We start from the raw sequence: 22,340 nt of genomic DNA, 5'->3' as shown, positions 1-22,340 counted from the left end.
TGATCCCGCTGTGTACACAGCACTAAACATCGGAGCGGCCATGTCAACACCAGAGAAAACCGTCACGTGCAACACGGGGACGTCACACGGCTCCGCAAACTGGAGAGGAGGGGGTGCAGGAATATCAAGGAAAGCGCAGAGACCCCCGGGGAAACGCGTGGAGAAGATCCCCAGCAGCCTGATCCTGTGCAGCTTACATCCCCGTCCAAACAAATAAGAGAGACCTCAGCGTTATATTTAATGCCAGTAATAAAGGGCCCATAAAGCGGCAGAGAGCGCAGCCGTTCACCAGCACACCGCAGATGAACCCGCCGATCTTCATCGCGTTTAATGATCTCTCTGCCGGGCACTGACCGTAAACCTTACAGAACAGCAAGCAGACTGCCATAAGTAACCCATTCTGCAAGAATACGGGGGCGATTGTAGAGGATCTGGGTAGGTATTGTCCACAAGCCCAGAAGGTAGGACACACAAAAGTGCTCACCACACACAGATTATATCACAGGAAGACAATACTGCCTTCTACGTACCAGAAAATAACTATAATAATACTGCCCCTATGTACAAGAAAATAACTACTATAATACTGGTCCCCATGTACAAGAATATAACTACTATAATACTGTCCCTTATGTACAAGAATATAACTACTATAATACTGCTCCTATGTACAAGAATATAACTACTATAATACTGCTCCTATGCACAAGAATATAACTATATAACTACTATAATACAGCTTCTATGTACAAGAATATAACTACTATAATACTGTCCCTATGTACAAGAATATAACTACTATAATACTGTCCCTATGTACAAGAATATAACTACTATAATACTGCTCCTATGTACAAGAATATAACTACTATAATACTGCCCCTATGTACAAGAATATAACTACTATAATACTGCTCCTATGTACAAGAATATAACTACTATAATACTGCCCCTATGTACAAGAATATAACTACTATAATACTGCTCCTATGTACAAGAATATAACTACTATAATACAGCTTCTATGTACAAGAATATAACTACTATAATACTGCTCCTATGTACAAGAATATAACTACTATAATACTGCCCCTATGTACAAGAATATAACTACTATAATACTGCTCCTATGTACAAGAATATAACTACTATAATACAGCTTCTATGTACAAGAATATAACTACTATAACACTGCCCCTATGTACAAGAATATAACTACTATAATACTGCCCCCTATGTACAAGAATATAACTACTATAATACTGCTCCTATGTACAAGAATATACCTACTATAATACTGCACCCTATGTACAAGAATATAACTACTATAATACTGCCCCTATGTACAAGAATATAACTACTATAATACTGCACCCTATGTACAAGAATATAACTACTATAATACTGCTCCTATGTACAAGAATATACCTACTATAATACTGCACCCTATGTACAAGAATATACCTACTATAATACTGCTCCTATGTACAAGAATATAACTACTATAATACAGCTTCTATGTACAAGAATATAACTACTATAATACTGCCCCTATGTACAAGAATACAACTACTATAATACTGCTCCTATGTACAAGAATATAACTACTATAATACTGCTCCTATGTACAAGAATATAACTACTATAATACTGCTCCTATGTACAAGAATATAACTACTATAATACTGCCCCCTATGTACAAGAATATAACTACTATAATACTGCCCCTATGTACAAGAAAATAACTACTATAATACTGCACCCTATGTACAAGAATATAACTACTATAATACTGCTCCTATGTACAAGAATATACCTACTATAATACTGCACCCTATGTACAAGAATATACCTACTATAATACTGCTCCTATGTACAAGAATATAACTACTATAATACTGCTCCTATGTACAAGAATATAACTACTATAATACTGCTCCTATGTACAAGAATATACCTACTATAATACTGCACCCTATGTACAAGAATATACCTACCATAATACTGCTCCTATGTACAAGAATATAACTACTATAATACTGCCCCTATGTACAAGAATATAACTACTATAATACTGCTCCCTATATACAATAATATCTACTATAATACTGCTCCTATATGTACAAGAATATAACTACTATAATACTGCTCCTATATGTACAAGAATAGAACTACTATAATACTGCTCCTATGCACAAGAATATAACTACTATAATACTGCTCCTATGTACAAGAATATAACTACTATAATACTGCCCCCTATGTACAAGAATATACAGTTAGGGCCAGAAATATTTGGACAGTGACACAATTTTCGCGAGTTGGGCTCTGCATGCCACCACATTGGATTTGAAATGAAACCTCTACAACAGAATTCAAGTGCAGATTGTAACGTTTAATTTGAAGGGTTGAACAAAAATATCTGATAGAAAATGTAGGAATTGTACACATTTCTTTACAAACACTCCACATTTTAGGAGGTCAAAAGTAATTGGACAAATAAACATAACCCAAACAAAATATTTTTAGTTTCAATATTTTGTTGCAAATCCTTTGGAGGCAATCATTGCCTTAAGTCTGGAACCCATGGACATCACCAAACGCTGGGTTTCCTCCTTCTTAATGCTTTGCCAGGCCTTTACAGCCGCAGCCTTCAGGTCTTGCTTGTTTGTGGGTCTTTCCGTCTTAAGTCTGGATTTGAGCAAGTGAAATGCATGCTCAATTGGGTTTAGATCTGGAGATTGACTTGGCCATTGCAGAATGTTCCACTTTTTGGCACTCATGAACTCCTGGGTAGCTTTGGCTGTATGCTTGGGGTCATTGTCCATCTGTACTGTGAAGCGCCGTCCAATCAACTTTGCAGCATTTGGCTGAATCTGGGCTGAAAGTATATCCCGGTACACTTCAGAATTCATCTGGCTACTCTTGTCTGCTCTTATGTCATCAATAAACACAAGTGACCCAGTGCCATTGAAAGCCATGCATGCCCATGCCATCACGTTGCCTCCACCATGTTTTACAGAGGATGTGGTGTGCCTTGGATCATGTGCCGTTCCCTATCTTCTCCAAACTTTTTTCTTCCCATCATTCTGGTACAGGTTGATCTTTGTCTCATCTGTCCATAGAATACTTTTCCAGAACTGAGCTGGCTTCTTGAGGTGTTTTTCTGCAAATTTAACTCTGGCCTGTCTATTTTTGGTATTGATGAATGGTTTGCATCTAGATGTGAACCCTTTGTATTTACTGTCATGGAGTCTTCTCTTTACTGTTGACTTAGAGACAGATACACCTACTTCACTGAGAGTGTTCTGGACTTCAGTTGATGTTGTGAACGGGTTCTTCTTCACCAAATTAAGTATGCGGCGATCATCCACCACTGTTGTCATCCGTGGACGCCCAGGCCTTTTTGAGTTCCCAAGCTCACCAGTCAATTCCTTTTTCTCAGAATGTACCCAACTGTTGATTTTGCTACTCCAAGCATGTCTGCTATCTCTCTGATGGATTTTTTCTTTTTTTCAGCCTCAGGATGTTCTGCTTCACCTCAATTGAGAGTTCCTTTGACCGCATGTTGTCTGCTCACAGCAACAGCTTCCAAATGCAAAACCACACACCTGGAATCCACCCCTGACCTTTTAACTACTTCATTGATTACAGGTTAACGAGGGAGACGACTTCAGAGTTAATTGCTGCCCTTAGAGTCCATTGTCCAATTACTTTTGGTCCCTTGAAAAAGAGGACGCTATGCATTACAGAGCTATGATTCCTAAACCCTTTCTCCGATTTGGATGTGGAAACTATCATATTGCAGCTCGGAGTGTGCACTTTCAGCCCATATTATATATATAATTGTATTTCTGAACATGTTTTTGTAAACAGCTAAAATAACAAAACTTGTGTCACTGTCCAAATATTTCTGGCCCTAACTGTAACTCCTATGGCTACTTTCACACTTGCGTTTTTAGCAATCCGTCGTTTTGGGCAAAAAAGGGATCCTGCAAATGTGCTCGCAGGATGCGTTTTTTGCCCATAGACTTGTATTCAGGGTGGATAAAAATCTTGATTTTTAAAAAAAAAAAATCAAAAAAATCAGATTTTTTTTATTTAAATCAGATTTTTTTGATTTAAATCATTTGATTTAAATCAGATTTTTTAATCAAGTTGTACACAAGCAAAACTTTGTCTTTTTGCAAATCTAATTGTTTTACACAAATAAAAATATTAAAACAGTTGATTATGAAACCTAATAATTTTTATTTGCACTATTAAACACTCAGAATTGAACTACAGAGAGTAAGTACTTTTTAACAATAGCCTATCTCTAACGTTTGAAGTAAGCAAACATCTTCAGTGAATACATCAGTCCTTTAAGCCTACTGTTTATTTAGGACTTTTAATAGGAAAACCAGTTGTCCTGCTTTAGCAGTTCCTAAGCGGTTTCGGACTGTTGTGTGCACAAAACCAAATGAAGAAAACAATCTCTCTACTCCTGCGGATGAAGCCGATGCAGTCAGTAGCTGAGTAGCTAGATTTATTATCTTTGCGACTTCCACCAGTCCAGTGGTTTTAGTTCATTAACGACGTTATCTGCAAACATGTATTTTTGAAATGGTGCAGATTCACACTTCAATTTCAGCACAGTTGCCACAATGTCATGGTTAGTATTGGCGAGCCACTCCATTGCAGAGTTGATTTCCGCCTCAGATAATTTTTTCCCTCTGTAGATGGGATGCAAGATATTGGCTAAATAGTGTTCTTCTTTTAATGCTTGGTCCTTGCGGTGCTGTATTGCAACCTTTACATTGTTTGAGAGGTTCAAGCGATCTAGAGAACCTTCTAAATCTTTCCAAACTTCTGTGGCATCAGCTATGGTTGCAGTATCTTTCTGCATTTTATCCAACGCAATCGATATTGGCTTTAACCTTTCCAAAAGGTCCTCGGCATTTCTCTTCACACCAAGATTTAATACTTTGCTTCGTATATTAGCATCAATTTTATCCCGATGTGTTTCGCAAATGGACAGTAATTTTGACCAGTTGTTAATAAACATTTCCAAGCAGTCAGCCAAGGTATTCCATCTAACATCTTGTGGTAGAACCAACTTCAGTCCTCCCATTTCCTTGTAGGTTGCATGTGCAAAATGATTATTGCAGAAATATTTAACAATTTCTACAACATGTTCCTTGACACCCGAAATATGCAGGTCTTTTGCCAAAAGATGCAACAAATGGGCAGAACAACCGTATGTAATGACATTTGTGTCATCCTCATGTGCCAGTTCCGCTCGCATTTTTGCCACATTGCTTGCGTTATCAGTAACTAAGCTCCTTACTTTACATCCAAACTGTTCTTGGCATTGGTGAATTGAGTTCTTAGCAATTTCAAGTAAATATTCAGCAGTATGTGAATTTCCAGATGTGTCGATTGTGTCTGTAAGGTAAGTTTCACCATCTTCTGTTGTGACACAATTGCAAATTATGGGGTCGTTGTGGATGTTGCTCCAACCATCCAAGCTCATGTTAACAACCTTGTCTTTCAAATATTTTGTACAAGCCGCTCTTTCTATGTCGTATACAGCCTGAAGATGTTTTCCTGAGATATCAAATCTACTTGGTGGTTTGTAGCCTGGTCTAATTCCTTCGATCATTTGTACAAACAATGGGTGCTCAACTAGTCGGAAAGAAGAATTGGTTGCAAATATGAATTTAGCAATTAATTCGTCAAAATGTTCTTTCTGGCTCGTCGTAGTCTTTAAGATGAATTTTTCTACACTTTGCACGCAAAGTTTTTTTTTGGGCTGCTTTGTTGAAGTTGTACCCAGATATTGATTGTCACGTGCAGCACAAGCCATATTTGACCCTGAAAGCACAGAAATTAAAAATATAAATCGACTGCGTATTTGAAGAAATATAACGAAAATATTTTGAAACAAACTTTTTGAACAATGTAATGGTCCTCGTCCTATAAGGGCTGTCTCAAAAGTTATGCTACTCAAGTTTTCCGGTGAAGTTGCTGTAATACTGGTAACTAATATCAGAGCAACTGAAAAAAATTATGTCACAAAAGTTTTAAAAATGTTTTTTTTTTTAAAAATGGTCAATTTGGCAGACTTCAAAAGTGAATTGCAGCCTACAATAAAAAAAAAAAATAAGCGTATACACACTTTATTTTTACTTAAAGGACATGTGCACCTTTATTTTTTAAGGTGCAGTGTGCACATGTCCTCCCCCCGCAGCTCTCTTACCTCTGATGTCAGCGCTGCGGGGATCCGTGGCTTCGTTCTGCCCGTCCGCGAGCCTCCATTCATTTCAATGGAGCGTGCGGCCCGCTGACGTCACGCCGCTGGATCACTGCGAGTAGGCCGCAACCGGAGGACGGGAGGCGGACGGTCAAAACGAAGCCACGGATCTCAGCGCTGCGGGGATCGGAGGTAAGAGCGCTGCGGGGGGGGGGGGGGGGAGGACATGTGCACCTTAAAAAAATAAAGGTGCACATGTCCTTTAGCGTTAATTTTCTGTGAAATATTGCCTTAACATAAATTTAAATTCTATACTCCAGAACTAGTAGTGCTAGAAATTTCTCTTTTCATAGACTTTAACCATCCCAGTAAAATGTCTGTTAAAAAAATAGGTTGTAATTGCCAGACTTACTAGTACTAGGCTCCTGGTGCATAAGAAGCTGTGGGGGTTCATTGGCATTAGTTGTATCACTATCAACATCTTCATTTCCCTTCTGGTTGCAGTTTTCATAATCTGATTTCAAACGGCAAACAAGTCCTTGGATATCCTTTTGACAGTATTTGCACTTTGCTCTTGCACCTTTCTTTCCAAGATCTGCTGCTGGCATCTCAACAAAATGAACCCAAATAGGGTCTCTCTTACGACCTGCCATGGCTCACACAGATCACTTATGAAGTTTGATTGTTACTACAGCCAAGTACTGCTGACTATCCAACAAGTTTGGGCATGTCAACTGAATGGAAAAAGAAACTAAACCAAAAGTGAAACCAAGCTAGAAGTGTGGAATTAAAGGGGCAGTATGAACAAAATGTGGAGGCTATTAATAGTTTATACAATTAAGACATGCTGCTTTTAAACACCTACCTATTGCCATATAGTAAAACAAAAAAGATTTTTACTTACTTTGGGGTCCCCCCCCTCACCCTGGCGTTAGATCGTTGCCCCTAGTTTCGTCCGTGTAACTATGGGCGCACATGCGCACTGCTCTCACTTCTCATTTTAATCGTGATTTATATTAAAAAAAAACCTTTTGATTTAAATCAGTGATTTAAATCATGATTAAAATCATGATTTAAATCGATCCGATTTAAATAGAAAAAAATCTTTTGATTTAAAATCGGCGTGATTTAAATCAATCCACCCTGCTTGTATTAGCGACAGATCGCCATACGTCGTGTCCGTCGTGCGACGGATCCGTCGTGTTTCGGCAGACCGTCGTCACAAAAAACCGTTCAATGTAACTTTTTTTGGTCCTCTGCGTCCGCCATTTTCTACCGCGCATGCGCGGCCGAAACTCCGCCCCCTCCTCCCCGGACTTCAGAATGGGCAGCGGATGCGTTGAAAAACCATCCGCTGCCCACGTCGTGTACAAATTTCACAACGTGCGTCGGTACGTCGGCCCTACGCATAGCGATGGACCCGTACTGACGCAAGTGTGAAAGTAGCCTAAAATACTGCCCTGTGACATAATATATTTGCGTGTCCTTTTCAGTAATTGGCGCTGTTTCCTGTCTATTTGGCAGGGATGGATGTATAGGATTTGGATCTCGGCCTCATTAACCTTATCACAGTGTGACCTTTTGCTGTTCTGTTCTGTGAGGTAGAGGAATCAGAGGGCGCGGTGCAGGGGAATGAAGAAGAAGAAGAAGAAGGCTTCTAACATTTCCAGCAAGGACTTAATAGAATTCCTGGCTGTTCACATGCCTCACATATCCCGGCTGGCAGCGGCTCCACAGCCTTGTAGACAAGCAGGCCTGTGTTATAGGCAGAGCCGCTCCTCACACTCCAACAAGCTCTTTCCTTCTAGTAGGACCTGGAGCCGCACGTCTCCTTCTGCAGGGAGCGCACCGCTCTTCCACAATATGGATTTCAGCCAAGAAATACAGGAGAGAAAAAAAAAAGAAAGAAAGGAAAAACTGTCCCTGAGGGGGAAGTTTAAGAATTAAAAAAAAAAGATTTGACAGTTTCTAGGGAGAGACAGGTGAGAGCTGCGGGATCCCAAGAACCACAGAGAGGAGATGTGGACCCCATAACGGTCCCTGTAGATCAGTTCTTCTTGCTGTCAGTGAATAATTTACATCCACAATAAAAACCGTCTGACGGCAGGTACAACTTATTAAACGATAAAAAGACAACACAAATCTCAACACAAGACCATAAAGGGGCTTCTCTCAATAAACTGGTAACATTGCACAAATTAGCAACTCTGTGATTGACTTCATAATAAAAATCCTCTCCGTCATCATGAATTGATGACCGTTTTTTAAACTATTATTTCTCATTGCTGAGGTGACCAGCCACCTCTGCAAGTCTATCAGCAGTGGTCAGTCTCCTAGCCGAGCCCCACAGTCGCGGGGCCGCCGAGCCCCACAGTCGCGGGGCCGCCGAGCCCCACAGTCGCGGGGCCGCCGAGCCCCACAGTCGCGGGGCCGCCGAGCCCCACAGTCGCGGGGCCGCCGAGCCCCACAGTCGCGGGGCCGCCGAGCCCCACAGTCACTTTTGCAGAATCCAGAGACATTCTCACAAGATCAGGGGCTGCCCCCCAGAGACCGGTGTAGAGAAGGGCAAATATTCCCTTGTCATATGCAGCAGAGCCGAGCGATACTTGTCACACTATAAAAGGCCCATTCAGTCACCGCTGCGGCTCCGTCACACTTTCCACAGGCAGCCTCACATTTTCCAGATTCCTTCCAGGAGACAACATGTTCACACAAGCTGCTGGCAGCCGCGTCCTCATCTCCCGCTCTGCAGGTGTGGACCGACAGAAAGCGGAGGAAACTCTGATAGACATGTAAAGTGAACGGCACACCGACACCGCAACGTCAGCCGCAGAGGGACAACATAGGACCCCCAGGAATCACTTATAGAGGGTCCCAGGTTATTCTGTTCTACACAATTTGAGTAAGAAACATGAATTCTGCCTTTACAGCGCCCCCAGGGGTAGTCACCGGACACTACATTACATACCCCCTGTATGCAATCCGGGAGAGGCCAACTGCAGTGTTCATAACCTGGATGTCTGAGACTGCTGCTGGACTGTAATAAGAGGTCACGGTTATCGGCCGCTCCTATCACTGCTGGACTGTAATAAGAGGTCACTGATATTATTTATTATTATAGCGCCATTTATTCCATGGCGCTTTACATGTGAAGAGGGGTATACATAATAAAAACAAGTAATCTTGAACAATACAAGTCACAGCTGGTACAGGAGGAGAGAGGACCCTGCCCGCGAGGGTTCACAATCTACAAGGGATGGGTGAGGATACAGTAGGTGAGGGTAGAGCTGGCCGTGCAGCGGTTTGGTGGATCGGTGGTTACTTTTTGAAGGTTTCGATGGTAAGCGAGAGTGATGTGTTGCTCCTATCACTGCTGGACTGTAATAAGAGGTCACTGATATCGGCCGCTCCTATCACTGCTGGACTACAACAACTTTACAGGGAATCTACAAGTTCACATGAATTGAGAGGGAGGTTGCTGTTTCCTGGGCCCTGAAGACCCCAACAATCCCAGCAGCATCTGGTGTTCCCCTCTATCTACCTCTAGTGAGCAAAAATGTGATCAAAGGCAACAAATATCCCAGGAATGACAAGGAGTCGCAAGAGCTGCGCTAGTCACCCCTCCGCACCCAGCGACATGAGTGGTCATGACCGGGGAGAGGGGGTATAATGCCGCCCATCTTAATGGCTGACATGGGGTGGTCAGAATCCAGCAGGTTTATCGATGAAGTGTTCTCCAGTGCAGCCTGCAGGGTAAAGAATGGAGGGTTTCAGCAAAAGTAGCTGCTTGATCCCCTAGTTTCGCAGGGTCGGGGTCTCCATCCTGGGTCACAAGTTTTTCCTGTATAAAGATTTCACTTACCAGCAGACACAATTAGACCAGCACTGAATGTCTCTGGCACTCGATCCGCTGTGATCACTGGAGACTGGCACTGAACGTTATGGGGCATAGGCGGCGGCCATACTGGATGGGATTAATCCACTGATGAGTCGTGTGAAGACGCCACAAGATCAGATCTTAGAACCTTGTGAGATCGGATCCTTTCGCTCAACACAGGAGACGCGTCGGCTGCCGGATTTCTGGTCATTAGTGCAAATTGGGAAAAAAAAGAAAAAAAAATGTATAATTTTTTTTTTATATATATATTTTCTTGGCTGCAGTTTTGCTGCTGATCACACAGAACTCTCAGCTCCGGAGTCGGGAAATCTTTTATTAATCCATTTATTGCTTTCTGATTGATCCCAGCTTTTGCTGGCTGACCACCAGCTTTCCACAGACCCCCAGTATCATACAAGGCGCGGGGCTCCTGGGATAGAGCGATGCCTGCAGCCCCGTAGTCGCTCCTGCCAAGGCCACACTATGGCGGCTCCCTGTACCCCGTACACTCCGCATCGCAGTCCCATGTAAAAGCTCAAGCCGGAAATTGAATTTAAAGGGTTTCACGGAATGGCTGAACATCTGGTCCAAAACAATGATGTAAAATGCTCGGGCCAAAGAGTTTTATAGCACCGGTACGTCAGCGCTGTAAATCAGGGCGCGGCTGGACGCGGCTTCTCCTCGAGTGGGCAGGAAATCCTCTGTGACTGCCAGTAAATCCGGAGGGCAGCGACACCGGCAACTGGACCGAACATCCTCTATAAACAGGTGCTGCCCAGAAATAATCTTACTGCAAGCAAAACAAAATCCGATTTCTTCCTAAAACAGCGCCACTTCGGTCCAAAGGTAGCATCTGGTATTGCGGCCAAAAAACAAACTGTCTCTGCCAATGCCCTGGACTGTTTGGCTGCAGCGGTGATTTTTTTTTCTTACAGAAATGCAACCAATTACCTAACTGAACCTGCAAGAACTTGTACAGACAGTCCAAAAGGCTTAAAAAGAGTTGTTCACAAGTGGGGAAATGTTTTTCTTCTTCCTTAAATGAATGTATTTGGAGCTTAAAATCATTTTGGCAATTGGGTTTCGTTACAAAATTAGCCCCGTTTGTCTTCTATAGCCAAAGTGTTGCCCTGTACATTGCTGGCTGCAGAATGATTTAACTGAGGATCCATCAGTGAGTTCGCAATGATGGACTGACAGGGAGATTGTACCTGATTTATGATCACAGACCACAGCGAAGTTGAATGTGCCGAGGAACAAAGAGCTCAGAAAAGCCAAAACGGTGCAACGGTTTTTAATGAAACCGAAGAGTAAAAATTGTTACTAGCCTCAAATGCATAAATGCAGCACATGCGCTTTTTTTTTTAATACTCTTTGAAAATGGCGCACGCAGTTCATTAATTTTGTAGTCATTTTTTTTTTTTTGCTTTTTCTGATGTTTCTGAACACTACTGGACTCACTCAGCCAGTGTAACAGAAGACAGAAGCAGCAACAGACAGTTTCTGCCTTTACCCGGGGTCCTTGGCTGTGTCTGATATCTGGACGCTGGACGGGTTCCTGTAAATTGCGAGCGGTTAAAGCACAGGACAAAACCCTGATAAGCTTACGGCGCTGCATAATTATCCCATTTGACAAGTTTCCAACATTTTGCTCCAGCAGAGTATCCAAGTCATTTGTCTAAGCGAGTGATATGTTACAAATCCACCACAACTCCTACTCTTTTTTTCCCCCCTCCTTTCTCTCCGTGTTAAAGACAGCAGCAGGTAGAGGGTTGTACACAGATCTCCACAATGTAGAAAGAGGGGAAAGTATCTACAGTCTCTTGGAGGGCAGAGAAAAGCAGGCTGTAGAAAAAAAAAAAAAGGGAAAGCATTTGAAGAGCAATTAAGTTAAGCACCCTGAATATACACCGGCTTCACATTCAGCCTATATTGCTGGGAGAAAAAAATCTGAAACTTAGATCAGGCTGCAAACTGCATATCAGTGGGTCTAAAACACGAAGGAATGATGATTGCAGAGTGAAATTTAGCACAATTTTATTAACTTAAGGCAACCACTAATATTTATGAAAATCCTCCCGCATTTAAGGGGTCTCTAGGCATTAAACGTCTATGACTCAGACTCTTGGGTGACTTGGTTTAGTTACAAGCAGTGCAGCATAAGAAGACTTGACCCCGAAAAAAAATCTGGATGCACGGGGCACGCATCTGCTCAACGAGTGGCCTTAAAGGTGGCCATACACTTCCAAAAGCTGGCTCGGCCGACTGCTACTTTTAACGGTCTCCAAATGCACATGCACGCTCCTTGGCAGAAGACCCTCCGTTCCCCCTACAGACCCCTCTACAGTCATCTTATCTCCCTCGAAATCAAAGGGCATCCTGAGATCCGCTGCAGAGGATAAGTCCCATGTTGATTTGCTATAAGGGTGGTCTTCATGGCTCTGGGACCAAAGGAAGGAGTGGGGTGCTACATATGAAGCACACAGTGACCCCATGGGCCCCATCCCTTGTCCGCAGTGCATTAAGGAAATCCAAAAATCAAAGGGACCTAATCCGTCCGTAATGTATCACATTTTGCACGTTTCCTGCGCATTAGCATTCGGATTATTGTGTGCATTTCAATGAGGCGTCCTCACGCAGAGCGCTGCCGGCTCGCACAATGCAATCGCTGTCACAGCCTCACAATTATTCAGCAGGTAGCTAGTCAATCAAAGAGATAATTAGCAGGTTAAATACTCTGCCCTAAGCAAGCGGTTCTACCACCGACGGAAGCCGCAGTTGCTTTTTCCTTTTTTTTTTTTTTTTTTTTTTTTTTTTTAAGCTGATGTATTATTTTCTGCAAGTTCATTCCAGCGGCATTTACGTGAGAGGTCATCGCTCAGCAGAGACAGGACTCTGGAGGAACGCAGTCACTTGGCACGGGACACCTTGTGAAGATGGCTTCAATACAAATTGTGGATGTTGCTAAAGCTGCTGCATTTCTTGGATCATTCGGAGATTGGCCTGCTCATACAGCGGATGAGCCCGCTACAGTGTTACCACACAGACGAGCAGCGACAGCGCAAATCACAATCTCAATCTGGATTAATATTGCGCTGACCTGCACTGATACACTGACACAAAGCAACAGTACAAACTGGACTAAAAGCCAAACCAGAATCTCAATTTGCAGACACGTGTTTCGGGGTTGTTCCCCCTACTCAGCAAAAAGCAAGATATTGATTTCAGTTCAAGTACTTCTCTCTAAAGAAGCAAATTTGCTTTTTAATTTCCAAGAGGAGCATTCCATGGCCTATAAGTCTCCTTACATTGGCAACTTAGGCAGGACACTCACCCCTTACACCACATTCATAGGCATCTTAAACAGTCAAATCAGATCTCTTGCGTTGCCCTGAGGAGGGGCAAAAAGCCTGAAATACGAGTCTGAAAAATTGAGATTCTGGTTTGGCTTTTAGCCCAAGCCATGCGGCAAGGTTCGTTAAAGGATCAATATTGACTTTTAGGATTGCTACCTCCAGTACAAGACCTCTTCTATGAAGAGGTAATTTGCATATTTTATTTCCCAGAGGAGCATTACATGGCCTACAGTCTCTTTATATTGGCATGTCACTCTCTACAAAGAGAAACATTACCCCTTAGAACTAAAGAATACGTGTAACTTCAGAATGATCTGTTGTGTGAGTACATGAGGAATTCCACTATTTCAGGCCATTATTGACTTGTATCCTGAATTCTTCAACAATTTCCCGCTCTCGAATATGCAGCGGTCTCGGAGCTAGTGGGTACAGAGTATTTGCTATGATGTCTGCCTTACACAGCATATGCATACATGAGGGATTCCTACTCACTTGCCTCTATATAGAGTATTCTTCAGAAGCCGGAGTATGGAAAACGTCATACTTGGGTATTCAGTAGCGTAGCTGTGAATCCAGCACCAGGGGAAGAATTAAGCACTTATTGGAAAGTAGCATAACGAGTCTATATCTGGAGCAAGGTGGATTTTTCAGAGTTAATGAGGAGTTCAAAAAAAAAAGGAAACAAACAATTATCCCCCCACAAAATGTTACAAAGTTTTGTACATTTGTTTGTAATATTGATTTACACAAACAGCAGAAGTGTAGGCTTTTTTTCTTTAATAAACATAAAAATACACAGACCCTTTATAAGATTGTCATGGACCAGCTGCACAGGGCACAGATGCTGCACAGGCGCAGGGTCAGGAGTGCGGAGCGCTGACTTCAGGCTGATCTCTCAATTAAAAATCTCAAATAATTACCTTAAACGAGCAAATATTCCTGACAAGACGAGCTCATCAATTAGACGGAGTAAACTAATTAATCGTTCATTCCATTTAGTCAACCCGGTACATGGATGGAGGCAGCTGCCAGGCCTCGTGTCCCGGACACCATATGTTTTTGCAGACTGGAGAGTTTTTGGAACATGTGCGAGGGGAGATAATGAGGGTCCAGCAGTGCCGGCAGCTTACCGGGTCATCAACTGAGAGCGAACCCTCTACACCAGGGGTCCCCAACTCCAGTCCTCAAGGCCCACCAACATGTCATGTTTTCAGGATTTCCTTAGTCTTGCCCAGGTAATAATTGCATCACCTGTGCAATGCAAAGGAAATCCTGAAAACATGACCTGTTGGTGGGCCTTGAGGACTGGAGTTGGGGACCCCTGCCCTACACGATGAGAGGTGAGAGCTGGGAAGGGTGCACTCCACCAAACACAGCCTCACCGCCCCGCACCAGTCGTGTCAGATCAGACAACGCACTGCTGCCGAGATACCGGAAAAATTAATCATGAGCGAATGGACGTCTGTCTGTGCCGCTACTGTCACATGGGAGTCCGAGACCTCTAATATGGAGAGCGGCGTCCTGACATCAAGAGACGTCATTCAGGAAAAGGGACTGCTCCTCAGTATTAGAACAACTATTGTTGTATGGGTCACAGCTGTCTACAAGCATGCTGACTTTCTAATAATCAGCAGAATAGTGAGTGCAGCTCTGGAGTATAATACAGGATGTAACTCGGGTTCAGTAATGTATGTACACAGTGACTGCACCAGCAGAATAGTGAGTGCAGCTCTGGAGTATAATACAGGATGTAACTCAGGATCAGTAATGTAATGTATGTACACAGTGACTGCACCAGCAGAATAGTGAGTGCAGCTCTGGAGTATAATACAGGATGTAACTCAGGATCAGTAATGTATGTACACAGTGACTGCACCAGCAGAATAGTGAGTGCAGCTCTGGAGTATAATACAGGATGTAACTCAGGATCAGTAATGTATGTACACAGTGACTGCACCAGCAGAATAGTGAGTGCAGCTCTGGAGTATAATACAGGATGTAACTCAGGATCAGTAATGTATGTACACAGTGACTGCACCAGCAGAATAGTGAGTGCAGCTCTGGAGTATAATACAGGATGTAACTCAGGATCAGTAATGTAATGTATGTACACAGTGACTGCACCAGCAGAATAGTGAGTGCAGCTCTGGAGTATAATACAGGATGTAACTCAGGATCAGTAATGTAATGTTACCCCCTCCTAAAATTTCATTAAGCCAATTAGTGAGCACAACATCACTCATTAGTATTAGTTGCCCTTGTATATTGGGTTTATCTTGGTGTTGGTTTCCCTTTAGAAACATGTAACAAACCACAACATCAGTCTACACAACAGCAACTCCATGAAATGTACATTTCCCATAATATTTACATATTTTTGCAAATTTCTAGTTACTTTAATGTCATATTTTGGCGAGGAGCTGCCCTATGAGTCTTATACTAGAGGGGGAGGGGGTATCATTTCTTAGACTTAAACCCCCCACAAAGATTTTCTTTAACTAAAGACCATGCAGTATTCCACCCGGTATCAGTGCTGATCCGGGGCGGATCATCGCCATCGCTGCACCAGCGTTACACTGCGCAGGAATGAAGCACGACAGCTTTGGTGTCCCGGGGACAAGAACAGAGACAGACATATATTATTCAGAGCTCAATATAAGAGCAGCGACCCTGGGGAGACGCCACTCACAGCTAATTATACACAAAGAATCCCCAGGAAGACCTTGAGACGTCGTCATCTTGTCAAATTCATAAAAATTGGATTTAACAGTTTCTTCAGTCTTTTCTGCTCCCAGGAAAGCTGGGTGACTATCACTATGATGGCCATGTGCAGTGATTTATCTCTATGAAGCTAGTCAGATCAGGGGTCTTTGTGGTCAAACCCTGGGCGCGAGAAAGATTAGGGCGCGAGAAAGATTAGGGCGCGAGAGCAGTAAGTATGCAAATTGATCCGGCATAACAGTCATGGACACTATTAGTTTTAGGAACTTGATTGAAGGCGGACGTGTCCACCATTAAAGCTACATCATGTTCCCCAAACTTTTCCTTGTGAAAATCTACAATCTACCTCATTACAGTGATGAATCCTCTGTTCCCATACAGAAGGGACTGGGCGTTCGGAGAAGATAGATTACGTACATCTCGTGACTTATTACTTAAAAGTCAGCAATTTTTTTTCTATATCTGAAAAGTTAACTGTGGACTGCGATGAGCTGTAATACCAGATGCAACCATGAACAAGAAGGGGGTGCCACTTTTAGAAAAATAGAAAATTTTTTTAGTTGTCGACAAACCCTTTAAGAGGGAAGGATGACGTAAGAACTTTTACTGGGACAACATTTTGAGGGGGGTGATTGGACGTTGCCCCCAGATGATGCTGATAATAATATTATTATTATTATTATGCCATTTATTCCATGGCGCTTTACATGTTAGGAGGGGTATACATAAAGATAAGTACAATAATCTTGAACAATACAAGTCACAACTGGTACAGGAGGAGAGAGGACCCTGCCCGCGAGGGCTCACAATCTACAAGGGATGGGTGAGGATACAGTAGGCGAGGGTAGAGCTGGTCATGCAGCGGTTTGGTGGATTGGTGGTTACTGCAGGTTGTAGGCTTGTCTGAAGAGGTAGGTCTTCAGGTTCTTTTGAAGGTTTTGATGGTAGGCGAGAGTCTGATATGTTGTGGTAGAGGGTTCCAGAGTAGGGGTGATGCGCGAGAGAAATCTTGTATGCGATTGTGGGAAGAGGAGATAAGAGGGGAGTAGGGAAGATCTTGTGAGGATCGAAGGTTGCGTGTAGGTAAGTACCGGGAGACGAGGTCGCAGATGTATGGAGGAGACAGGTTGTGGATGGCTTTGTACGTCATGGTTAAGGTTTTGTACTGGAGTCTCTGGGTAATGGGGAGCCAGTGAAGGGATTGACAGAGGGGAGAAGCCGGGGAATAGTGGGGGACAGGTGGATTAGTCGGGCAGCAGAGTTTAGAATAGACTGGAGGGGTGCGAGAGTGTTCGAGGGGAGGCCACAGAGCAGGAGGTTACAGTAGTCAAGGCGGGAGATGATGAGGGCATGGACTAGGGTTTTTGCAGATTCTTGGTTTAGGAATGTATGGATACGGGAAATATTTTTGAGTTGAAGGCGGCAGGAAGTGGAAAGGGCTTGGATATGTGGTTTACAGGAGAGATCAGTGTCAAGGATTACCCCGAGGCAGCGAGCTTGTGGGACTGGGGAGAGTGGGCAGCCGTTTACTGTAATAGATAGGTTCATGGGGGGGGGGGGGGGGTTTGCATGAGATGGGAGAAAGATGATGAATTCTGTTTTGTCCATGTTAAGTTTCAGAAATCTAGCGGAGAAGAAGGATGAAATAGTGGACGGACATTGAGGGATTCTGGTTAGTAGGGAGGTGATATCTGGTCCAGAGATGTAGATCTGTGTGTCATCAGCATAGAGATGATACTGAAAGCCATGAGATTCTATGAGCTGTCCCAGGCCAAAGGTGTAAATGGAGAAGAGCAGGGGCCCTAGAACTGAACCTTGTGGGACTCCGACAGATAGGGGGTGAGGTGAGGAGGTGGTGTGTGAGTGGGAGACGCTGAATGTCCGGTCTGTTAGGTATGATGAGATCCAGGATAGGGCCAAGTCTGTGATGCCAAGAGATGAGAGAGTCTGTAATAATAGGGGATGGTCCACTGTGTCAAAGGCAGAGGACAGGTCCAGGAGGAGGAGGACAGAGTAGTGTCGCTTGCTCTTGGCGGTTAAGAGATCATTGGTGACCTTAGTTAGGGCAGTTTCAGTGGAGTGGTGTGACCGGAAGCCAGATTGTAGGCGGTCAAAGAGGGAGCAAGAAGAGAGATGGGAGGACAGTTCAAGATGGACGTGTTGTTCCAGTAGCTTGGAGGCATAGGGGAGAAGTGATATAGGGCGATAGCAAGATACAGAGGATGGGTCAAGAGAGGGCTTTTTGAGGATAGGTGTGATGGAGGCATGTTTAAAGCTTGAGGGGAAAACACCAGTTGTTAGTGATAGGTTGAAGAGATGGGTTAGGGTTGGGATGAAGACTGGTGAGGTTTGGGATGAAGTGGGAAGGGATCGGGTCAAGTGCACAGGTGGTGAGATGCGATCTTGAGAGTAGAGTGGAGAGTCCGTCTTCTGCAATGGTGGAGAAGTTGGTTTTGGAGGTGGAGGGCTGGGAAGCCGGGAGGAAGGGCTCTGGGGGTTGTTCACTAAAACGGTTTCTGAGGAGGCGGCACCAAGGGGGTGTGAATGACGGCTGTACTGCGTCTTATTAGGAAGGAAAGTCCCGCCTCCCGGACGGTTTCACGGTATGAGGGGGCACATTTTATAGGGTGTTTATTTCAGCGTGTGCAAGGAACATAACTAAAAGAGCCACCTTGTCAGAATGCAGCATTAGTGCTGCACAAGGTGGCTCTTTTAGTTACAAACGCCTGAGGGGGGGGGCGACAGGTTCCCTTTAAGCCAAAAGAGAAGATTAGATCCGAGCACCGTCCATCACTTTCCGCTGAACTCAGTCCCTCCAAGACGATGCAGTTTGGCAGAAGTTAAAATGCAGGCTGATGTCTCTCCATCCGGCGAACACTGCGGAGCTCGGCAGAGACAGAAATTACACAGATCACGAAGAGAAAAGCTCCATGTCTGCACCAGTCTGGGTCATTGCTCAGTGAATGGTAGCAAACTGCCCACCTGAGCCGGGCAGGGCAGGCACAACACTAAGACCAAGGTTAGACCCCCAGAAAGGGCTGCAGCTCCGACCGATGGCTCCAGGACTCGTGAGAACCAGAACAGAGTATCACAAAAACTCATACGGGCGCAGTCTGTAGATATATAAGTCACATATGTCAAGCTCTGGCCCGCGACGCCGGGCAGGTCCCCCCTGAAGATTTGTCCCTGACACTGAGCAAGTCTCCCACCTGGCATCACACTTTCATCACAGGGAACATCAGCTGAAGCGCCTTCTCTCATCTGACGTCTCAGCGTAGCGGACGCGATGACATCATAACGAGCGCGCTGTACTAAGATGTGCAGAGGATCTGAAGACACCATGAAGAAACCATAACTGTATGGAACGCTATGTGGGGCCATTATACTGTATGGAACGCTATGTGGGGCCATTATACTGTATGGAACGCTATGTGGGGCCATTATACTGCATGGAGCGCTATGTGGGGCCAATATACTGTTTGGAACGCTATGTGGGGCCATTATACTGTATGGAACGCTATGTGGGGCCATTATACTGTATGGAACGCTATGTGGGGCCATTATACTGCATGGAGCGCTATGTGGGGCCATTATACTGTATGGAACGCTATGTGGGGCCATTATACTGCATGGAGCGCTATGTGGGGCCAATATACTGTATGGAACGCTATGTGGGGCCATTATACTGTATGGAACGCTATGTGGGGCCATTATACTGTATGGAACGCTATGTGGGGCCATTATACTGCATGGAGCGCTATGTGGGTCATTATACTGTATGGAGAGCTATGTGGGGCCAGTATACTGTATGGAGAGCTATGTGGGGCCATTATACTGTATGAAGAGCTATGTGGGGCCATTATACTGCATGGAGAGCTATGTGGGGCCATCATACTGTATGGAGAGCTATGTGGGGCCAGTATACTGTATGGAGAGCTATGTGGGGCCATTATACTATATCGAGCATTATATGGGGCCATTATACTGCATGGAGCGCTATGTGGGGCCAGTATACTGTATGGAGAGCTATGTGGGGCCAGTATACTGTATGGAAAGCTATGTGGGGCCAGTATACTGTATGGAGAGCTATGTGGGGCCAGTATACTGTATGGAGAGCTATGCGGGGCCAGTATACTATATCGAGCACTATATGGGGCCATTATACTGTATAAAGAGCTATGTGCGGTCATTATACTGTATGGAAAGCTATATGGGGCCATTATACTGTATGGTGAGCTAAGTGGGGCCATTATAATATATCGAGCACTATTTGGGGCCATTATACTGTATGGAGAGCTATATGGGGCCATTATACTGTATGGTGAGCTAAGTGGAGCCATTATACTATATAGAGCACTATATGGGGCCATCAAATTGTATGGAGAGCTATGTGGGGCCATTATACTGTATGGATGCCTTCTGTTGACATCATACTTTATCTGTATTATTCAAGGCATTTTGTCCTTTGTTATTACATATACATATTGAAAAGGAACCTGTCACCAGGTTGGCCAGATATAAGATAAAGACACCTCCTTTCAGGCCTGATATACAGAATTCTATAATGCTGTATATCTGCCGCCAACCTGACCTGCAAGACCAGGAAAGACCTTTTATTATACTCACCCGGGGAATTGCTCCAATCTGAGGGGTGTTGTAGGGACGCATCATCCACACGAAGCAAGAAGTGAAGCGTCGGACCAAGACCAGCAACACCCCTTGGACTGGAGCGCCCCCCCCAGGTGAGTATAATAAAAAGGTCTTTTTCTGGCCTTGCATTTGGGAATGGGGGCATATATAGCACTAGAGAATGCAGGATATCAGGCCTGAAAGTTGGTGGTAATATCTCACATCGGTCAAGCCTGGTGACAGATTCCCTTTAATTTAGGCCATTGACCACATACTTTTTACTGCTCTTACATAACATTATATTATTCCAATATTTTATTCTAAGAAATATTTTCCAAAATGTACTTTGTTCGTGGGAAACCCCTTTAAGTTTTCTTCCTTATAAAAAAAAAAAAGTTAATAGTTCATGAGGAAACCCCGTCTCAAATAGTAGAAATATATATATATATATTTTGAGGTCGGCCCATGACTGTCCAAACTTTTAATTTTGGCTTTATTAAAATTACACATTTCAGAATTGCTCAAACTCCTCCATTGGGTATCGACCTGATGAAGGAGTGGGATCAACTCTCAAATGCATATTACCGTAGTTTTAATAAATCATTTTTAAAAAAAAAACATTTTCTCTGCCACAGTTTCATAATTTTAAAGTGCATCCATCAGATTTCACATTAGAAACTGGATTACATTTAAAACTGATCACTCAGCCCTAATGAGGCTGGTGTACTTCCTTTGAAAATCAAAATCAGACTGGCCTTGTAATCCTAATTCAAGGTTTAGACTGATTCTGCGCCAACCTAGCCTCACTCACAGCTCCTCACTGTCCCCCCTCCTTGCTGCTGTTGGCATCTCACACTGCTCAGTACAAGCTGCAGCGGTCAGTCAGGCTTAGTGGGTGCGAGGGAGACAGAATATTGGACTCTAGAGCTTTCTTACTCTTTAATTGGACTCAGAAAATGCTCGTCTCAACATCAGGATTACACAGCTGTTTGGACATGGATTTTCACAGTAAGTACACCAGCCTCATAAGCTCCAATAGATCTATTCCATAATGTATGCACTTTGTATTCTATATAGTGACAGATCCGCTTTAATAAACTTTTTTAAATGTTAGTAAATAACTGCGACTTTTCTAACTGTTCCCGGCTCTCTGTGCCCCGATCGTCGCCTCTGCCCCCTCAGAGGTGACACATACGGTTCACACGAACAGAAGACTCTGAAGCCCAGAGCGGAACCACAAGCCCTTTAATTCCCGATAACGGCGTCTTATTAGGAGGTGACATTTCACACTGGAATAATGCAATTCACGGAGATTTGGCTGCAGTTCAGATTTTTTTTTTTTTCGGAGTATTTAGCAGCGTTCATTATCAGGGGGCTCGGAGCGGTATTCTGGACACTTCTGGAGTGAAGAGCCACAAAGTAAATTATTTAAAAGTGATTAATTGCATAATTGCGGTGGGGATGTTTACCACACAGCTTAACTGTTAACGACCTCAGTCTTATTTAAAGCTACGGTAAAAAT

At 43.6% G+C, this 22,340-nt stretch overlaps 2 protein-coding genes across 2 annotated transcripts in view; both read right to left on the bottom strand.

Moving 5' to 3' along the window:
- The window catches only part of GALNT18 (polypeptide N-acetylgalactosaminyltransferase 18), a 255,237-nt gene that overhangs the window by 221,082 nt on the left and 11,815 nt on the right, over nt 1-22,340 (bottom strand). The gene's annotated exons all lie outside the window — the stretch shown is intronic.
- On the bottom strand, nt 4,232-7,214 carry LOC138649287 (uncharacterized). The gene is made up of 2 exons (XM_069739539.1): nt 6,648-7,214; nt 4,232-5,856 (listed from the first exon to the last, which is right to left on the bottom strand). The coding sequence occupies exons 1-2, from the start codon at nt 6,886-6,888 to the stop codon at nt 4,532-4,534; spliced, it is 1,566 nt and encodes a 521-aa protein (XP_069595640.1). The 5' UTR covers nt 6,889-7,214; the 3' UTR covers nt 4,232-4,531.

The sequence above is a fragment of the Ranitomeya imitator genome, chromosome 9 (assembly GCF_032444005.1).
Source record: "Ranitomeya imitator isolate aRanImi1 chromosome 9, aRanImi1.pri, whole genome shotgun sequence".
In the NCBI taxonomy this organism is placed as follows: Eukaryota; Metazoa; Chordata; class Amphibia; order Anura; family Dendrobatidae; genus Ranitomeya; species Ranitomeya imitator.
This window is presented reverse-complemented; position numbering and strand designations above follow the sequence as displayed.